Below are 17,513 nucleotides of genomic sequence, written 5' to 3'. Positions count from 1 at the left end.
TTCTGCAGCACTAGGGATTCGAACCGCCGAACTGCTGACCTTTCTGATCCAACAAGCTCAGCGTTTTAGCCTCTGAGCCACCGCATCCCCTTCTAATAGAGAAGAATTATTAAGAAAGAATGTCATTCTTTCTTTCTTGCCCAGAAACATCTCCTACGGATTGAAGAAGTTCCTTTGGTGCGATAAAACCACTTTTGCCGGTTGTGCGCACGCCCAAACAACGCCTCGCCTCTGCAGTGGGCCACAGCTGTAGATTTCAACTTCCTACCGAAATCCACGGACCTCAATATTCCACCCCCACCTTCCTGAAAACAGGAAATGCATGGACTTATATCAAACCAACCCCACCCCCCCAGAAATTCAACTTTCGTTTTCGAAAGACTGGAAGGAGAAAGAAGCCTTATAGTCCCAGAAAGGAGCTATCTTAATCCTTCGCTCTTGGCAGAGAGAGAGGGATAAGTAAGGATAAGTCAGTTGTTACAGACCAGGCTGTAAGCACAAAGCAGAGCACCAAAGGTGTCCAAAGGAAAGTATGGCAGTTACCGTATATATCTGTGGATAAACCCATCCGGATAAGCCAACCCTCAATTTTTTTTAAACCAACATGAAAAAATATATATGCTGCCCGTGGATAAGCCAACCCACATTTTTCATGCTTATTTTGGTTCAAAACTTGGAGGGACAGCTTATCTACACGTACATACGGGACATACGAGTGTGTTTTATGATGTGTAATTATGTACACTGGCAGATAAGCCTGTTTGTGGAGGAGCCCAAACAAATTTAGAGGGAGGTATTTTGGCATCTAAAATTCTTACCTTATTTGCAAGTATATATGGTAAGCAAGAGCCAATTGAACACGCTTAGAAGAATCCTTCCTCCTTCTGGGGTTATATCCCCAAGAGGGCAATCTGTTAGGGACTTGTGACACAACGGATGGGTTATGGGTTTATTTTTTCCTTCTGCTTCCCTTCCTGCTAAATGTCCGTCTTTCCTACCTGCATGATATGAGCCAAGGTCCACAGATAGCCTGCCCCCAAAAGGAGTATTATTTCTATATTTATTTAATTGATTTAATTAAGATAATTAGAACTGCAGAAAAAACAACGGCTACCAACCTGCCTTCCATTGAGGACCTGTATACAGCACACATCAAAAAGAGGGCTATGCAAATATTTACAGACCCCTCACATCCTGGACATAAACTGTTTCAACTCCTACCCTCAAAAGCGCACCAGAACAACTAGACACAAGAACAGCTTTCTCCCCGAAGGCCATCACTCTGCTAAACAAATAATTCTCTCAACACTGTCAAACTATTAGTCTTCTCACCGTTTCTATCAGCCATCTCCTCCCACTTATGACTGCATGACTGTAATTTTGTTGCTTGTATCCTTACGATTTATATTGATATTGTTTCCTGATTGCTTATTTGTACCCTATGACTATCATTAAGTGTTGTACCTTATGATTCTTGATGAATGTATCTTGTCTTTTTATGTACACTGAGATGCACCAAGACAAATTCCTTTTGTGTCCGATTTCACTTGGCCAATAAAGAATTCTTTCTCTTTCTCTTTCTTTCTTTCTTTCTTTCTTTTCTTTCTTTCTCTCCCCCTCTCTCTCTCTCCCCCCCCTTCCTTCCTTCTCTCTCTCTCTCATCAATTTATACAGCTGCCTATCTCACAATGGCAACTTTGGGGAGAGCGGTCTACATAGGATCAAAAACCAAAGACTCAGGCTATTTGAGGGACAGTGCATCTCAAAATGTTTCTGCTCATCCTACCAGAATTAGATATTCTCCGTTAAGCAATGCCATCTTGCTAGACCAGGGGTCTGCAACCTTAAATACTCAAAGAGCCATTTGGATCCGTTTCCCACAGAAAAGAAAACACCGGGAGCCACAAAATCCTTCCCGTGCCTGACTATTTCTTAAGCGGCCACAAAACTGGCATATGTAGTTGAATTAATCATTCTGTTTTCTTCTGAAACTTTTATTTTCTTTTGATTTATCCATGGTTGGCATACCGGGGGTCAAAAAACTCAATAAATGGAGTGCCGGCGGATGTTGGACATTGGCGGTTGTGACGTATATTTTGAGTGACAGGGAGCCACAGCAGAGGAGTGAAAGAGCCACATGTGGCTCCAGAGCCGCAGGTTGCGGACCCCTGTGCTAGACCCAACAATAACTGTGCCTTCGCTGTTGCAGGGCATGCCATATTAAGCATAATCGCTGAATTGCCCCAACTATATTAGTCTTCCGTAAGGTTTTAAAAAGCTGGCTGTTCCCTAGACTTTTGAGTTTAGAGGCACAACAAGCTCTAACGGCTAATTGGCTTCTTGTTCTTTTCTTTTGTAAATGGAATCATTTTTGCAACCTCAGCCATCTATTATTTAGATTGTTTGGTTGTTATCGTTGGTTGGTAGTTATTTCTATGAGATATGGGCAGGTATGGAAGTCATTGGTGTAGGGTTTCCTGCCTGGGCAGGGGGTTGGACTAGAAGGCCTCCAAGGTCCCTTCCAACTCTGATGTTATGTTATGTCATTTGAGGGAGCGCCGTTTAAAAAACGCAAAGAAAAAGGACAATCAATCAATAAAAAAAAATACAGGGAATCCTTGCTTAAAGACCAGGCAAAAATTATGACGGTGGCTGAACGAGTGATATGTAGAACTGGTCCTTGAAGTTCTGCCCCTGGCCCACTCCCAATAGGGTTGTCCCATGCTTGCTTTCCTAACAGTTTTGACTGCAATTGGAAATCCCGGTAGTTTATTTATTTGGAAATCTGTGTATCACTTTTGCAGAACAATAGAAGGAATTTCCCTAGTTGAAGAATGGCTTTAGAAACCTCCTTCGATGGGACAAAAAAAAACAAAACCCAACAATGACGCAAGTATCTCTCATGGGTAAACACTTCATTTTTTAGCAGTGGTGTGTGTGTGTGTGTGTGTGTGTGTGTGTGTGTGTGTGTGTGTGTGATCTTTTCTTACTTTGGGTGCCCCTCCTAAACGTTTTGTAGCTTTAATACCCAAAATTCACTGCAGAGAGAAAGGGGTACCCCCGCAACGTCAGAATGACTGAGATTCGGTCACTGTCATTCTTTCTCACCTAAATCTAATTTATTGAGACTTTCCTATTTCAATTCCCAAGGGCCGTTTTAAATCCAGACCCAGTTCAATGCCCCATCCCAGCATTAGAGTACCTGCTGAGTAGCAAGGACTAATAATAGCTGGCCTTTTCTGCTTTGTCCCTGTTCTACTTTTTGTCAAATCAGGTTGGTTTGGGTCATTTTGAGGGTGGGTGGGGCGGGGGAGGGGAAACGCCCCCTCCCCAATATAGTACATCAATAGGGACAGAGAAATGAGAAGCATTTTGTATTTCAGATGGAAAGCCTCGGGTTAAATCCAACCAGAAACAAGAGAAATATGATAAATAATTAAAGGACAAGCCGGGGGGGGGGGCACAGAATGAATGAGAGTCAAATGGGAGGGGGAAAAAGAGAAAGCGATTGAAAAGAGCCATCCAATTGGATGGGATTTGGGGAGTTAGCTTAACTCAAGCTGTCTGCCCAGTTCGACACACAAAATCCAGAGCATCCCAAAAGGCCTTGCGTCACGATTTTTTCCCCCCTCAATCTGTACTGCTGCAACTTAAACTGAGCCAATTAACATAACTGTAAAATTCCAGAAGGGTTCAGAGAGAAAGTACGCTGCAGAGAATTTAATACTCTTGAACTTTGGGGTTTGTCCCCCCAAGTTACTAGTCAGAAAACTTCTTTACTGGTCTCTTTATTTATATATATATAGCACGAAGCTGAAGCTGAAGCCTGAAGATGACGGATGAGACTTCGTCGAAACGTCGCCAAGACACTTCCAATTTTACGCGGGAGAAAACCCGAATAACCAAAGACCTACATATACATATATACACACACACACGTGTGTGTGTGTGTGTGTGTGTGTGTGTGTGTGTACATACATACATAGATACATTATATATAGATACATACATACACCGTCTTTCTCCAAAAATAAGACCCGGTCTTATATTTTTCTGAACCCTGAAATAAGTGCTTGGCCTTCTTGCCATGTGCTCAAAAGCCCAATTGGGCTTATTATCAGGGATGTCTTATTTTGGGGAAAACAGGGTGTACATACACATACACACACACATCAGGGGTGGTATTCACTTACCTTCGCTACCGGTTCGCAAATGTGAGTGCGCATGCGCAGGGCCTTCCGTGCATGGTCAGAGTGTTAAAAATGTGGATAAATGAGATGTGAATGGTGCTTTTGCTTGCACAAGCACGAAGCCGAAAGCACCAGCCTGAAGATGACGAGTGAGACCTCATCGAAACGTCGCCAAGATACTCTCAACCTTACACGGGAAAAGACCCAAATACACCAAGACCTACGTACCTATAACCATGAAAAACTACAAACACACACATACACACACACCTCCTTCCATTCCCCAGTATCCTGTCAAAGCTGAAGAAGCTTCTTGGATGAGAAGCGAAACATCTTCAAAAGAAAAAAATAAGAAAGTCCAGTTGCCTCTTGAAAAGGTTTTGGGACAACCATGACCTGGATGACTGAGAATCTCTACAGACGATCAGAAGACCGACATGAGCCACACACTGGCTCACCTCCCTACTATTTCTAACCGCTTTAATGATGAAGCAAGTCTACAAAATATCAAGGCTGAATTATTTAGCATTTCAGCATACTCATTTCCCTCCAAGGAATTTTGAATAGGCTGCCTGATTCTGGCACGATCACTTTATTCTGCTTTGGCACGGTATAGTGGCTGAAAAAGGCAGTGGGGTGTAGTAGTTAAAGTACTGGACCAGGTGAAGAAGAGATCCAGGGTTCAGCCACGGTCTCAACCCAGCCAACCGCAGAGAGTGGTTACTGTTTAGTTTACTTTATTGTCATTGCACCTCGTACAACGAAATTAAATGCCATCTTCAGTGTACATTGTAACTTGTAAACATAAAACACAAATCCTTCACATACTACATACACAACTGAATTGGAAAAAACCCTGATATTACATTAATATTGCACTATACAGTAGAATTCAATATAGTTACTGCTCTGGGATAGTAGCTGTTTTTCAGCCTATTTGTCCTTATTTTTATTGCCCGGTACCGTCTGCCAAATGGTAATAGTTCAACAACAACAAAGAAAGGGTGTCCAGGATGAGATGGATCTTTAAGAATGTTTTGAACTTTCTTAAGGCAGCGGGAGCTATAAAGCTCTTCCAAAGAGAGGAGAGGGCAACCAATGATCCGCTGGGCAATGTTGTTAACCCTCTGGAGTGCTGTCCTATCTGCCACTGTGCAATTTTGCAAACCACACACAGGTGCAGTAAGTTAAAATACTCTGTATGGTGCAGCAGTAGAAGGTCACCAGCAGTTTTTCATTCAGCTGTTGTTTCCTGAGAAGTCTCAGGTAGAATAATCTCTGCTGGGCCCTTTTGACCAGTGCTGCAATGTGAGCGCCCCACATCAGGTCCTCTTTTAGGATAACACCCAGAAACTTGATGGTGAGGGGGGGGAGTGGGAATGGGACAAGGTGGGGGAGAATGAGATGAAACCACCACACAGCTGCTTTGAGCTCCTGAGTGAAAAGCAGAATATAAATCTAAGAAGTGTGGTTGTTTGCCGGAAAGGCACGTCATCACCTGGCTTGCTCATTGCTTTGTCAGCATCTGTTGTGATGTGAGAATTACCTCTCTGTCCCAGATCTGGTGGAATGATCTGAACCAAAACTGGATTAAGTGCATTGTGCAAGCCAGCCAGGTTGCATTTCCACGGTTTGAGGAGAGAGAAAAGTACCGCTTCAAACTGCCTGATCTGCACTCAGCCCACATCACACCCCCTCCCTATTCAGACCATCGGTTTCACTCTGCTTTCCTCCCACCCCCACCCCGTTTTTCTTCTTCCTCCTGCCCAGACCTCCTTCCTTTCTGCAACCTTACTGACAAACAGCCCTCGCGGAAAAGAAGAAAACAGAGGGTTTGCTCTTTCAATCTGCCTAACAACCCCACGAGGTAGGCCAGACGGAGAAACCACTGACAGCACCAAAGTGCTTTTTCAGGAAGCAACTGGACTTTCCTTGGGTGTTTTTTTCTTTTCTTTTGAAGACGTTTCGCTTCTCATCCAAGGAGCTTCTTCAGCTCTGACAGGAGTGTGAGGAATGGGAGGATTTATATTCCTTGCAAACAGCCGGTCATTTGCATCCTTTTAGAGGGCCGTTGAAGCAGGTGGAGGTTTATCGGTGTCCTCAGGGTCACCTGAGTGGTGCTCCTGGTTCAACCGCCCTGTAAAAGGATGCAGATTACCCAGCTGTCTGCAAGGAATATAAATCCTTCCATTCCCCACCATCCAGTCAGAGCTGAAGAAGCTTCTTGGAGGAGAAGCAAAATGTCTTCAAAAAGAGTGAAAAAGAGAAAATGGATTGAATATATGCAAAATAGATATCAGATTAAGAGATATCAGATTGCTTTTGAATGATTAGGATGTATTTATCTTTGATTTGTATGGGGGAAGTTAGGATTTGAGAAGAAGGGGAGGATTATAATTTGTGTTAGGTAAAATTTAGTGAATGATTGTTTTTCTTATTCTTTTGAACTATATCTTGTGTTTGTTCTGGGAAGTGGGGGTGGGAAGGGTGGTTTTGGAGGAGGGATGGAGTGGGGGAGGGGGAAGGAGGGGTGAAAATTTTGTAAAACTTTTTCAATAAAAAGTGAAAGAGAAAATGGATTGAATATATGCAAAATAGATATCAGATTAAGAGATATCAGATTGCTTTTGAATGATTAGGATGTATTTATCTTTGATTTGTATGGGGGAAGTTAGGATTTGAGAAGAAGAGGAGGATTATAATTTGTGTTAGGTAAAATTTAGTGAATGATTGTTTTCTTATTCTTTTGAACTATATCTTGTGTTTGTTCTGGGAAGTGGGGGTGGGAAGGGTGGTTTTGGAGGAGGGATGGAGTGGGGGAGGGGGAAGGAGGGGTGAAAATTTTGTAAAACTTTTTCAATAAAAAGAGTGAAAGAGAGAAAAGAAAGAAAGAAAGAAAGAAAGAAAGAAGAGAAAGAAAAAGAAAGAAAAAAGGAAGGAAGAAGAGAAAGAAAGAAAGAAAGAAAGAAAGAAAGAAAGAAAGAAAGAAAGAAAGAAAGAAAGAAAGAAAGAAAGAAAGAAAGTCAGTTCAGTTGCCTCCTGAAAAAGCACCTCTGGGACAACCATGACCTGGATGACTGAGAATCTCCATGCTAGCACAAGGTCAGCCAAAGAGAACACAAATCCTGATCCAAGTCTAGAATCCCTGATCCGAGTCTAGAACCCGGGGTGTGTGTGTGTTTTAAAGGCCCCTTGAAGGTCCGGCTGTTGCCTCCCCTTCACCCCGAGGACTTCCCCATCCCTGTTTGACAGCAGGGATCTGAATGTGGGGCTGTCCTTCCCCCACCCACCCACCCCTCCCTCCTTCTTTGACAGCAGCCAACCAATCTCGGCGTGGCTGCCCTTTTCCAGTGTGACAGCAAACACCGGACACCCAAACCGACGGCTGCCTTAACCCCCCCCCCCTCTTTTTTTTCTTCTTCTTCTTCCTCCTTCTCCTTTCCGGATCGCCCCAGACATTTCCTATCACGGACCGACATGGGTTGGGTTGGGTTGAGTTGAGTTGGGTTGGGTTGGGTGAGAAATCAAATCCTCCCCCCCCCGCCCGCGTCCTCCCCCAACTCTCAGCCTTTCGGCCAACGCAGACCCCCCCCCCTCGTCCGGCCCTCCCAAGCAAGCCAGCCAGCCACTGGAAAGGATGGGAGTTGTAGTCCCATCCAAACCCACCCACCCATTTACTACCACCACCACGACCCCCGCCTGGAAAGCCAAGTAAGGGGTAGGGACTCCCACCCCGGGCGAGCACAATTTTGGAGACCCCAGGCTTTTGAGAGATCGCGGTCCCTACCCGGCAGCTCTGCGTTCTCACGACCCCCGGAGACCCCCCCTCCCTCTTCTCTCGCCTCCCCCCCCCGGGGGGGCAGAAAGAGAGGGTCGCCCGATCGTCCGCCGTGTCCTCCATTTTGTTCTCTCCCCCCCCTTTCCCCTCCCCACCCCGGTCGCCTCCTCCTCCTCCTCCTTCACCGCAGGCGAGGCGGGTGGGTCGTCGCTGGCTCTCCCTTCTCTCTTTCTCTCTCCCCTCCCCCACTCTCCGTAGGCCCGAAAGGCCCGAAGAAAAAGAATCCCGTCCAGGGGGATTATTTATATATTTTTTTTTTGGTGGAGGGGGCTTCTTCTTACCTGGAAGCAGCGGAGGCGGTGGCTGTATCCAGACCGGGTTCCAGCATGTCCATGGGGTGGGGGGTGGGGGGAGAGGAGAAGGGGAAGGAGGGAAGAGGGAGGAAGGGGGCGCCCTGCTGGCCCCAAAAGGGAGGGTGGGAGGGGGAAAGGAAGCAGGAGAAGGAGTGGGGGGGGGGACCGAGTGTTTTGAAATCTCACGCCGGATGGAGGTAGAGGGGACGCGGAGGAGACACGGGAGCCGAGGCGCTGATCACGGGGACAAACACTCGGGTCATGTGAGAAGGAAAAGAGCGAGCGAGCGAGCAGCGAGAGCGCTTCTCTTCCCCTCCCTCCTTCTTTTCCCCAGCTGGGAGCCCAGGACACGTGAGGGGGGGGCGGGTGGCCGGGGTGGGGGAGAGGAAGAGCGTGGGAAAGCGCGGCGAGGAGCAGGAGGCGAAAAAAGAAGAAGAAGAAGAAGAAGAAGAACGGAGCCGGGCCCGCTTCTCTCGCTCGCTTGCCCGATGGAACGTCGGCGGGCGGGCGGGCGGCGGATGGAACGTTGCAGCAACACGGAGCGGGAGGGGGAGGGGATAGAACGTTGCGACGATCCGGGGCGGGGGGAGAAAGGGAGGGTGGGAGGGAGCGAGAAGAAGGGAAAAAAAATGGAACGTTGCAACCTCGCGGATGGAACGCGGCGAGGGTTCGATCGAACGTTGCGGCAGGCAGCGGCGCCGCGGGGGGGTGGGGTGGGGGGAAAGCCTGTGGCTTTTCTTTTCTTTTTTCTTTTCTTTTTTTTTTTGGTGGTGATGAGGATTTATTTATTTATTTATTTATTTACATCGCCGGAAAGGAAAAATAAGAACTGGGTTGGCGAAGAGAAAGAACGAGAGCCGAGGGAGGGAGGGAGGGGAAGGAGTAGCCGAGCGCGCTCGGCTTGTGCTCGTTTTTCTCGCTTCCTCCTTTCTTCCTTTTTACTTGTAGGTCCCCCAGGGCGCATGCGCGGGTGCTCAAGGGCATCGGCTTGTAAGAAGGCGTACGTAGTCGGAGAGGAAGGTTGAGTTCACAGGAAGCGGGTGTCTCCCGGACGCCTTCCTCTCTCTCTCTTGTTCTATATATATCGGGGGTCTCCAACCTTGGCAACTTGAAGCCTGGGGGACTTCAACTCCCAGAATTCCCCAGCCAGCTTTGCTTTGCAAAAGCAATTCTTTGCAAAAGGGAATTCTGGGAGTTGAAGTCCCCCAGGCTTCAAGTTGCCAAGGTTGGAGACCCCTGATATATATAAACACCCAAGGCCTTCCTAGTGTATATATTGCTATGTATAATATATGTCAGGGGCCCCCACCCTTGGTCCCTTTAAGACTTGTGGACTTGTGGCTGAGGAACTCTGGGAGTTGAAGTCCACAAGTCTTAAAGGGACCAAGGTTGGAGACCCCTGATATATATACACTATATATATGTATGTATGTATGTATATATAGATTTTGGCTTCTGCAAGCATGCAAAATTGCAACACAACAGTACTTGGGCGAGCAACCTTGGAGCCGAAAGGCATCCCCCTCTTAGGAATTGTAACATTTGCAACCAGGTTTTCGCAGCAGCAAGGGGATTGCCAAACTAGGACTCAGGGAAGTCAGCATCGGGCCTGGGTTCGAACAAACAAACAAAACAAAACCCCAAAATGACCCAAAAGGAAATTAAATTGAATTTAAGAATTTGCAGGAGTGGCACGAACGAGGCTGATTGGAGCCAAGCTCTTTGCAAGGTCCTTCAAATTCGATGAGATAAAAGCAAGCGGGTTGTGGGGGGAGGAAGATGGAATTGTGTGCTTTGAGTGTGTGTGTGTGAGAAAGAGAAAGAAGGAGATGGGGAAAGGAGGGAGAGAATATGAATGCACTATAATTTTGGCAAAAAAAGTAGAATTGTGTATTTTGTGTGTGAGAGAAAGGAGAGAGGGAAGGAGAGAGAATATGAATGCACAGTATAATTTTCACAAAAAAAAGTAGAATTGTTTATTTTGGGTGAGAAAGGTGAGGGAAGGAGAGAGAAAGGGGGAAGGAGAGAATATGAATGCACAGTGTATAATTTTGGCAAAAAAAGTAGAATTTGTGTATTTTGTGTGAGAGAGAGACAGGAGAGAGAAAAAAGAGAAAGGGAGAAGGAGAGAGAGTACAGGGATGCTCATTGTATAATTTTGGATGCTTGAAGGAAAAGATGTCATTTCATAAGGGAAGAAATGGGGCCATAACAGGCTAGGTCCCAGCGAATGCATTCGCACAGTCGGCCAAACCCAATATGGCTTAATGCAAAGTGGAACCAGACTTCTATACTTAGACAAGCCAGGATGAAAGCAAGCTGTGGGGTGGTTTCGTGTTTGAAATTTCAGCTCTTGTTCCTTTTTTTTTTTTTTTTTTGCCCGCTGCTGGTGATAGTAGGTAACGCCCGCCAACGTTTTTTAAAATTCAAACTGGCTGGTTCTTTGAACCTTTGTTGATCAGCAATGAGATTACATGAATATAAATTGACCGTGACATAAGTTATTGCGCTTTTTAGAAAGTTTATATATACTGCACAAATAATATTAAACCTGAAATATTGATTAAGTATTGCATCAAAAAAATGCACGGGTAAGGGGGAAAAAAAGAACAAACCTCTGAGTTCATCCATTGCGTTTTGTGTGTGTGTGTGTGTGTGTTTCAATGGAGTGTTTGTAAATGCTGACAGCTTAGGTTGCCTAAATATAAGGAATAAATGTAGGCTCCCATTCCTTTCTTGTAAAAGGTCTGGTATTAAAATCTCATGTCTGGAAAAATTTTGCCTGCCATGGATATAATGGATTAGTAAGATGACACCTGTTAAAAACAAACAATAACAGTTGGAAGGGACCTTGGAGGTCTTCTAGTCCAGGGGTCTCCAACCTTGGCAAGTTTTAAGACTTGTGGACTTCCACTCCCAGAATTCCTCTGGCAGGGGATTAACTTCTAGATTATCTGCTGAGACAAGCAAAAATCTTTAGGGAGAAAGGTTAAAAGAAAAAGAAAAAAGGCTAGCTGGGGAATTCTGCGAGTGGAAGTCCACAAGTCTTAAAAGTTGCCAAATTTGGAGACCCTGATTTAGAGAAAGAGCTAGTAAAGGTGGCCCACTTTTATCTTCTTTTAAAGACCTCATAATCCCTTGAGAGGTGGAGTCTAGGCAACTGAATGAAGTGGAGTGTTTACTGGCTGGGTTCCCTTCCTGTCACCAATGCGGAAGTTTTTTGGGGTTTTTTTTTGCAGCAGATATATTCTCATTGTGCCCAGAGAGAGAAATATCTGCCTCTACCGAGGATCGAACTCACAGCCTCCTGATGGTGAGGCGAGAGCTCCACTTCTAGGCCAGAGGTCTCCAACTTTGGCAACTTTAAGACTTGTGGACTTCAACTCCCAGAAGCTGGCTGAGGAACTCTGGGAGTTGAAGTCCACAAGTCTTAAAGTTGCCAAGGTTGGAGACCCCTGCTCTAGGCCACCGCACCACTCCGAAGGTGACCCACTTTGGTTGCCTTAAAATTCTCATCCCAAAAGCTCCACAGCATAGAAGGCAGTCATATTTTTATTATTATTATTATTATTCCAAATACTGGGATATAGATTGCAAGTTTAAGGTTTGTTCCCTTTGCTGAAACATTCGGTAAGTACAATGGCCGGGTGATATTAAACTCGTAAGCTTTTAAACTTTCCAAAAAACAAAACAAAACCCAAAAACCCAGAGTTGAACTTGGTACCCCAACAATTATGGAGGATATTTCTCCAAAAAAAAACCCCTCTTATCATTCTCTGTTGTACAAAATTTAAAAAAAAACACCACTTGTTAATAAGTATGATATACGGAACGTTGGGAAGGCTAAAATGCTCCGTGCTGTGTAGGGTTCATAAACTGAAGGCTGATTGGCTGCATTGAAGTTGAATTGGGGAGACCGATGGGGGCAGGTTGAATGGTCTGGTGGCTTTTGTTGTCCTGCAGGAGAAAAGGTGGCTCGGCAGGTGCGGCCATGCACGGCACACTGGTGATCACCATGATATCTGGCCGCAACGGGGAGCTGGTTTCTTGTGGGGTCGGTAGCCCTGCCGCGCCCGGGAGGGAGGCTTTGCTGGCGTAGCTGAGCGCCAGCTGCTCCAACCGTCTCTTCTTGAAGAAAGCCTGCGTGGTGGCGTGCAGTGGTTGGAGAAGGCGAGGGATGGGCTGTCCCGGATGTAAGAAGAAATCAAAGCCGGAGCAATCGGCAGGGTCGTAGGCCAACTGGCGGGACCCTTCGTTCTCGCCCGGCCAGGCGAAAGGGAAAGGCAGCGTAAAGTCTTCGGTGAGGACCCGGATGGCAAAATCATCTTCTTTCCCAAATTCCTTGTAGGCCCTTTGGATGCTGTGGAAATGCTCTTCCCATTTTTTCATGTCTCCGTCGTAGATATCCGGAAAGGAACCAGGAAGGGTCTGAAAGAGCCTGGAGAGTGTGGGGCCAGCCGGAGAACCGGACAAGCTGTAGATGACTCCGGTTGGGGTGCTGGGCGAAGCTGTCGGGTTGAAGATGGGTGGCGGCTGGAGGGAGGTCAGCGGTGGGGGAAGCAGGAAGTCTTGTGAGCTGCTTCCTAGTTCTCCTCCAGACTTGGACCCGCCCCCTGTTGTGGGAAGGGGCTTGCCCTGTTGCAGTGAAGCCAGGGGGCCTGAAATCCCTCCATCGCCTAGTCGGAACATAAGAGAAAGACAGCAAAGTTAGGGCTAAATTTTCAGCAAACCTACTTGTTAGAGAGAGGTTCCTTGAGGCTCTTCGAAGAAGACAATAGCAATAGCATTTAGACTTGTATACCGTTTTACAGTGCTTTTTCAGCCCTCTGTAAGCGGTTTACAGAGTCAGCCATGGCCCCCAACAATCTGGGTCCTCATTTTATCCACCTCAGAAGGATAGAAGGCTGAGTCCAACCTTGAACCTGGTGAGATTCGATCTGCCTAATTGCAGGCAGGCAGCCGGCAGGCAGTAGAAGTAGCCTGCAGTACTGCACTGTCACCACTGAGCCACTGCGTGTTGTGCCTCGTCCGCTTTCCCCACAGCCGAGGCCGCCTTATCTGCTTCCGAACGCTGAGGAATGTCCTAGCATGCCTCCCGGCCCCAGCCCTGGCACCATGCCCAGACAGGCTGAGGAAGAAGAAGCGCCTCCAGCCCCCAGCCCTGGCTCCATGCCCAGGCAAACAGAGCAACTAGACCTCCTAAATATTTCTCTTGTGATACCATAAATGGCAGAAAACGTCAAGTAGCAGAAGAGATCTGTTGGATTGTATAGTCTCAAGAACAAGAGCTTATTGTTCAGCCTTTGCTAATGGATTCGGAAGAAAAGAATTTGTTGGCACTCACAAATGAGGATTAACATGAAACTATCTCTAAAACTTGTGGATTTTTGGTTAGCTATGAGTGGTTGCAAGACATCAAAAAAAAAATATCGTGATTAGCTGAAGACCTATCAAAATGAAGAAATCTTTACAATAGTTTTAACACAATTTTATCCCTTCCAAAGAAAACCTACAGAGATGGAAAATCACATACTGTATTTTTTGGAGTATAAGATGCACCTTTCCCCCCCAAAAAAATCTGGGTGCATCCGAATGTAGCCCTGCCCAGCTTCTCAAAGGGAGGTTTCAGAGGCTGAAAAAAGCATCAGAAACAAAGCTTCAGAGGCTTTTTTTCTGAAGCTGTTTTGGAGGCTTTCAGAGGCAGAAAAAAGTTTTTTCTGAAACAGAGTTTCAGAAGTTTCAGAGACAGGAAGAAAAAAAAAAAAAGGCACAGAGCTCACAACCAAGGAACCTGTTGCTAAAATTCACCTCTGGGAACAGCTGATTGGGGGTATTCTGGGAGGCCGATCCACCTGCCAATCAGCATTTTTCTTATTTTCCTCCCCAAAAACTTAGGTTCATCTTATACTCTGGTGCGTCTTATACTCCAAAAAATATGGTAATTTAACAAGGATTTTCCAAAATGAATCCAATCCATTATTCCTCCCTCTCTCGCTATTTTGATTCGTAGCTTTGACTTTTATTTGGGTCCCCCCCCCCTCGTTTTTTTTTAAAGTAGATTATTTTTCAGGTCTTATTTCAATATCTGTGATCAATTTTATTTAAAAAGCAATCCATACGATGTAGGACATAACCTCCCACCCCCTCAAAAAAACCTCAGAGAGCTGAAGGGGAACATCTAATGATTCAGTGATATTGTAGACAGGTGACGTTTTCAGCTTACTGTATTTTTGGGAACACGTTTAAGGGGCAAAATAGTTTTGTACAGAGGTTTACAAAATCTATTTTGCTTGTTCTTGGAGGAAGCATTTCATTGAACGTTGATGGTTTTGCATCAAAATTTTGGTGGCGCATTCTGGACATCTTAAAAAAAGAAAAGGGTATATGTTACAAATTGCTTGCTCCTTTAAATTTGGCTAGTAAATAAAACAGCAGGAACCAAGGACTTTCAAGGAGACGAGAGAGAATATGGCTACGGCAGGAGTGAAATCCAGCAGGTTCTGACAGGTTCTGGAGAACCAGTAATGGAAATTTTGAGTAGTTCGGAGAACCGGTAGCGGAAATTTTGAGCAATTCGGAGAAGCGATAAATACCACCTCTGGCTGGCTCCAGAGTTGGGTGGGAATGGGGATTTTGCAGTACCCTTCCTCTGCCACACCCAGCAAGCCACACCCATAGAACCGGTAGTAAAAAAAAAATGAATTTCACCATTGGATTATGGTAATAAAACAGATGGAGAAACAAGAAAGAGTCTTAAGAAATTATGAAGATTTCTTGCTGTGATCATCGGTAAGAAGTCAGACTTAGTTCATCTTTAGAGCCACGCCCATTTGTGTTACTTCCTGGGTGACCTTACAATAAGGTACTGGCCAAATTGTAGGGTTGCTATAGAGAAAATATCAAAGAAACTACCACACAATCTTCTTTGAGCTCTTCAAAAAGTTGGGTATAAGTATAAGAACGCTATACGTGATTTTCAGGCCGGCACTTGTAAGAGTGGAATAGAGCCGTGTTGATGGCAAACCTATGGCATGCGTCCCAGAAGTGGCACACAGCGCCCTTTCTGATGGCACACGAGCCATCGCCCCACTTCAGCTCCGCTGCGCATGCGCCTCCCTCCGGCCAGCGGGTCTTTGGGTCGCTGCTGTGCATGCATGGGGGCTGGGGTATGTGCGGGGGGCTCCTGTGCATGCCATGGGTGCAGGGGGCTGCGCCCTCATGTGTGGAAGCCATGTGTGCATTTCGTTTTGTGGGTTTCGGTGTGCGCGCGCACACACTTTGGGCACTTAGTCCAGAAAAAATTAGCCATCACTGGAATAGAATTATTGATAGTAATACCAATAAGCACTTCTATACAGTTTCACAGTGCTTTACAGCCTTGTTGTGGTCCACCAGCAGCGTGCAGAGCTGGCAGCAGAGTCAGACAGTGAGGAGGCTGGGGAGGAACATGGGCTAGTCCTGGAGTCTGGGGAAGGCTCGGACCAAGGCTCTGCATTGGAGGCATAGAAAGGGCCATCTGGGAGGTAGGTGCTGTCTCCGGAGCCTCCAGAGTTGGACCTCTGTGAGGCAGAGGAACAGGGGGAGCCTGTTCCCAGGGTGCGCATGCGCAGAGCTGCCAGAGGGCAAGAACAGCTAAAACAAAAGGGGCGACTCAGGAGTAAGGCTGGGAGATGATCGGCCATTCCCATAAGACTTAAAAGACGAGCAAAGGCAGGTGGGCCTTTGCAGGAAGCAACATTTGTTCGTTCGGTTCATCTTAAAACCTGAAGCTCTGTTTGTTTCTGGACTCCATGTGGCTTTGCCAATTAGGTCTTTGGCAGCGTGTCAAGGGAGATAAAGGTGGGTGATTATCCCAAAGGACTTCTCCCGAAGGACTCTGTATAACTAAGTGGGACTCATCTGTGAATGAACAGAATTCACAGCTGTTGCAATAAAAGAGGTTTTTGGGACTCCTCGTGTGTTTTAATGACTCAGGAAGCCTAGATCAGAACAAGCCCTCTCTAAGCGGTTTACAGAGTCAGCCTATTGCCCCCAACAAGTTTGGGTCCTCATTTGACCCACCTCGGAAGGATGGAAGGCTGAGTCAACCCTGAGCCTGGTGACATTCGAACTGCCCAATTACAGGCAGAAGTAGCCTGCAGTACTGCACTCTAACCCCTGCGCCACCGCAGCTCAATAGTTCCTAGTTAGCACCTAGGGGAGGAAGTTTGATCCTGTTCTCTAATTGACACTGCCAAGTACTCTGGCTGCCGCACTCAATTGTGACTGTTGCAGTTGGACATCAGATGGGCCACCTGGTAGGGGATGAGATTTGGTCCTGCATCAGCCAGTTGCTAAGGCCTACCCTAGGGTCTCCATACGGCCCACTCTAAGGCCCGTTGAGTCTTTCCTTCTTTAGTCCCTGCAAAGTTCTTCACCTGGAGGATGGGATGGGCTATCCAAAGTCTCTGCCCCTAAAGAAGCCATGGTCACGCCTGGGAAGTTGATATGAAAGGGGTGGAGGGCCCATTGTTGACTGCCGTTTCCTAGGAAACGACAATGGCTTTCTGATGACATCACAGCCGATCAAAGGGGAAATGAAAATGTGATGCAAATAATCAGAACCGAATGGGGCACTGGATATTTTTCTGTTAAGGGAACATCTATTTGGAAATCATGTTTTTGCAGCCTGTTAATCCTGGATATCAAAATCACATTGTCCCAAGTTTTATGCAATGCGTGGGATCCTAAATCCCAACCAACCAGGTTTGTACAACATGCTAAATTACAGAACACTTAACCAATCCAGGTTAGCACTAATGAAGCTTAGCACGTTAGTGGGTGTATTTGCTAGAGCAGAGGTTCCCAATCTTTTTCGCCCGCGGCTCCCCCGGAAATCCGACCTGCAACTGCGCATGCGAATCTAGGTTCGGCTCTTGTTTAGGGACCATGGTAAGCAAAGCACATGTTTTGCCTTCTATGGACTGAATCTGCACGTATTAGATCAGGGGTCTCCAACCTTGGCAACTTTAAGACTTCTGGACTTCAATTCCCAGAATCCCTCAGCCAGCTTTTCAGTTCTGGGAATTGAAGTCCAGAAGTCTTAAAGTTGCCAAGGTTGGAGACCCCTGTATTAGATGGTAATATGATTTGAGACAGGAGCATTTATCCTGTTTCCCCGCAAAATAAGACATCCCCTGATAATAAGCCCAA

At 46.2% G+C, this 17,513-nt stretch overlaps 2 protein-coding genes across 2 annotated transcripts in view; both read right to left on the bottom strand.

Moving 5' to 3' along the window:
• Positions 1-8,381, bottom strand: part of USF2 (upstream transcription factor 2, c-fos interacting) — a 33,692-nt gene extending 25,311 nt beyond the window's left edge. Inside the window, exon 1 of the mRNA XM_058195469.1 lies at positions 8,310-8,381. Within this exon, the coding sequence (XP_058051452.1) occupies positions 8,310-8,362 (53 nt within the window). The 5' untranslated portion in view covers positions 8,363-8,381. The remainder of the gene's footprint in view (positions 1-8,309) is intronic.
• Positions 8,382-11,785: 3,404 nt separating this feature from the next.
• C10H8orf90 (chromosome 10 C8orf90 homolog) lies at positions 11,786-13,488 on the bottom strand. Its single transcript, XM_058196139.1, has one exon. The coding sequence runs from the start codon at positions 13,008-13,010 to the stop codon at positions 12,165-12,167; it is 846 nt and encodes a 281-aa protein (XP_058052122.1). The 5' UTR covers positions 13,011-13,488; the 3' UTR covers positions 11,786-12,164.
• Between the last annotated feature and the right edge of the window lie 4,025 nt (positions 13,489-17,513).

Source organism: Ahaetulla prasina, chromosome 10 (genome assembly GCF_028640845.1).
Source record: "Ahaetulla prasina isolate Xishuangbanna chromosome 10, ASM2864084v1, whole genome shotgun sequence".
NCBI classification, from domain to species: Eukaryota; Metazoa; Chordata; class Lepidosauria; order Squamata; family Colubridae; genus Ahaetulla; species Ahaetulla prasina.
Note: the sequence above shows the minus strand (reverse complement) of the source record. Positions and strands in the feature narration are given on the sequence as shown.

Excerpts from the sequence above, each read along its gene's own strand:
- C10H8orf90 (XM_058196139.1), bottom strand. The coding sequence starts at position 13,010 with ATGTTCCGACTAGGCGATGGAGGGATTTCAGGCCCCCTGGCTTCACTG.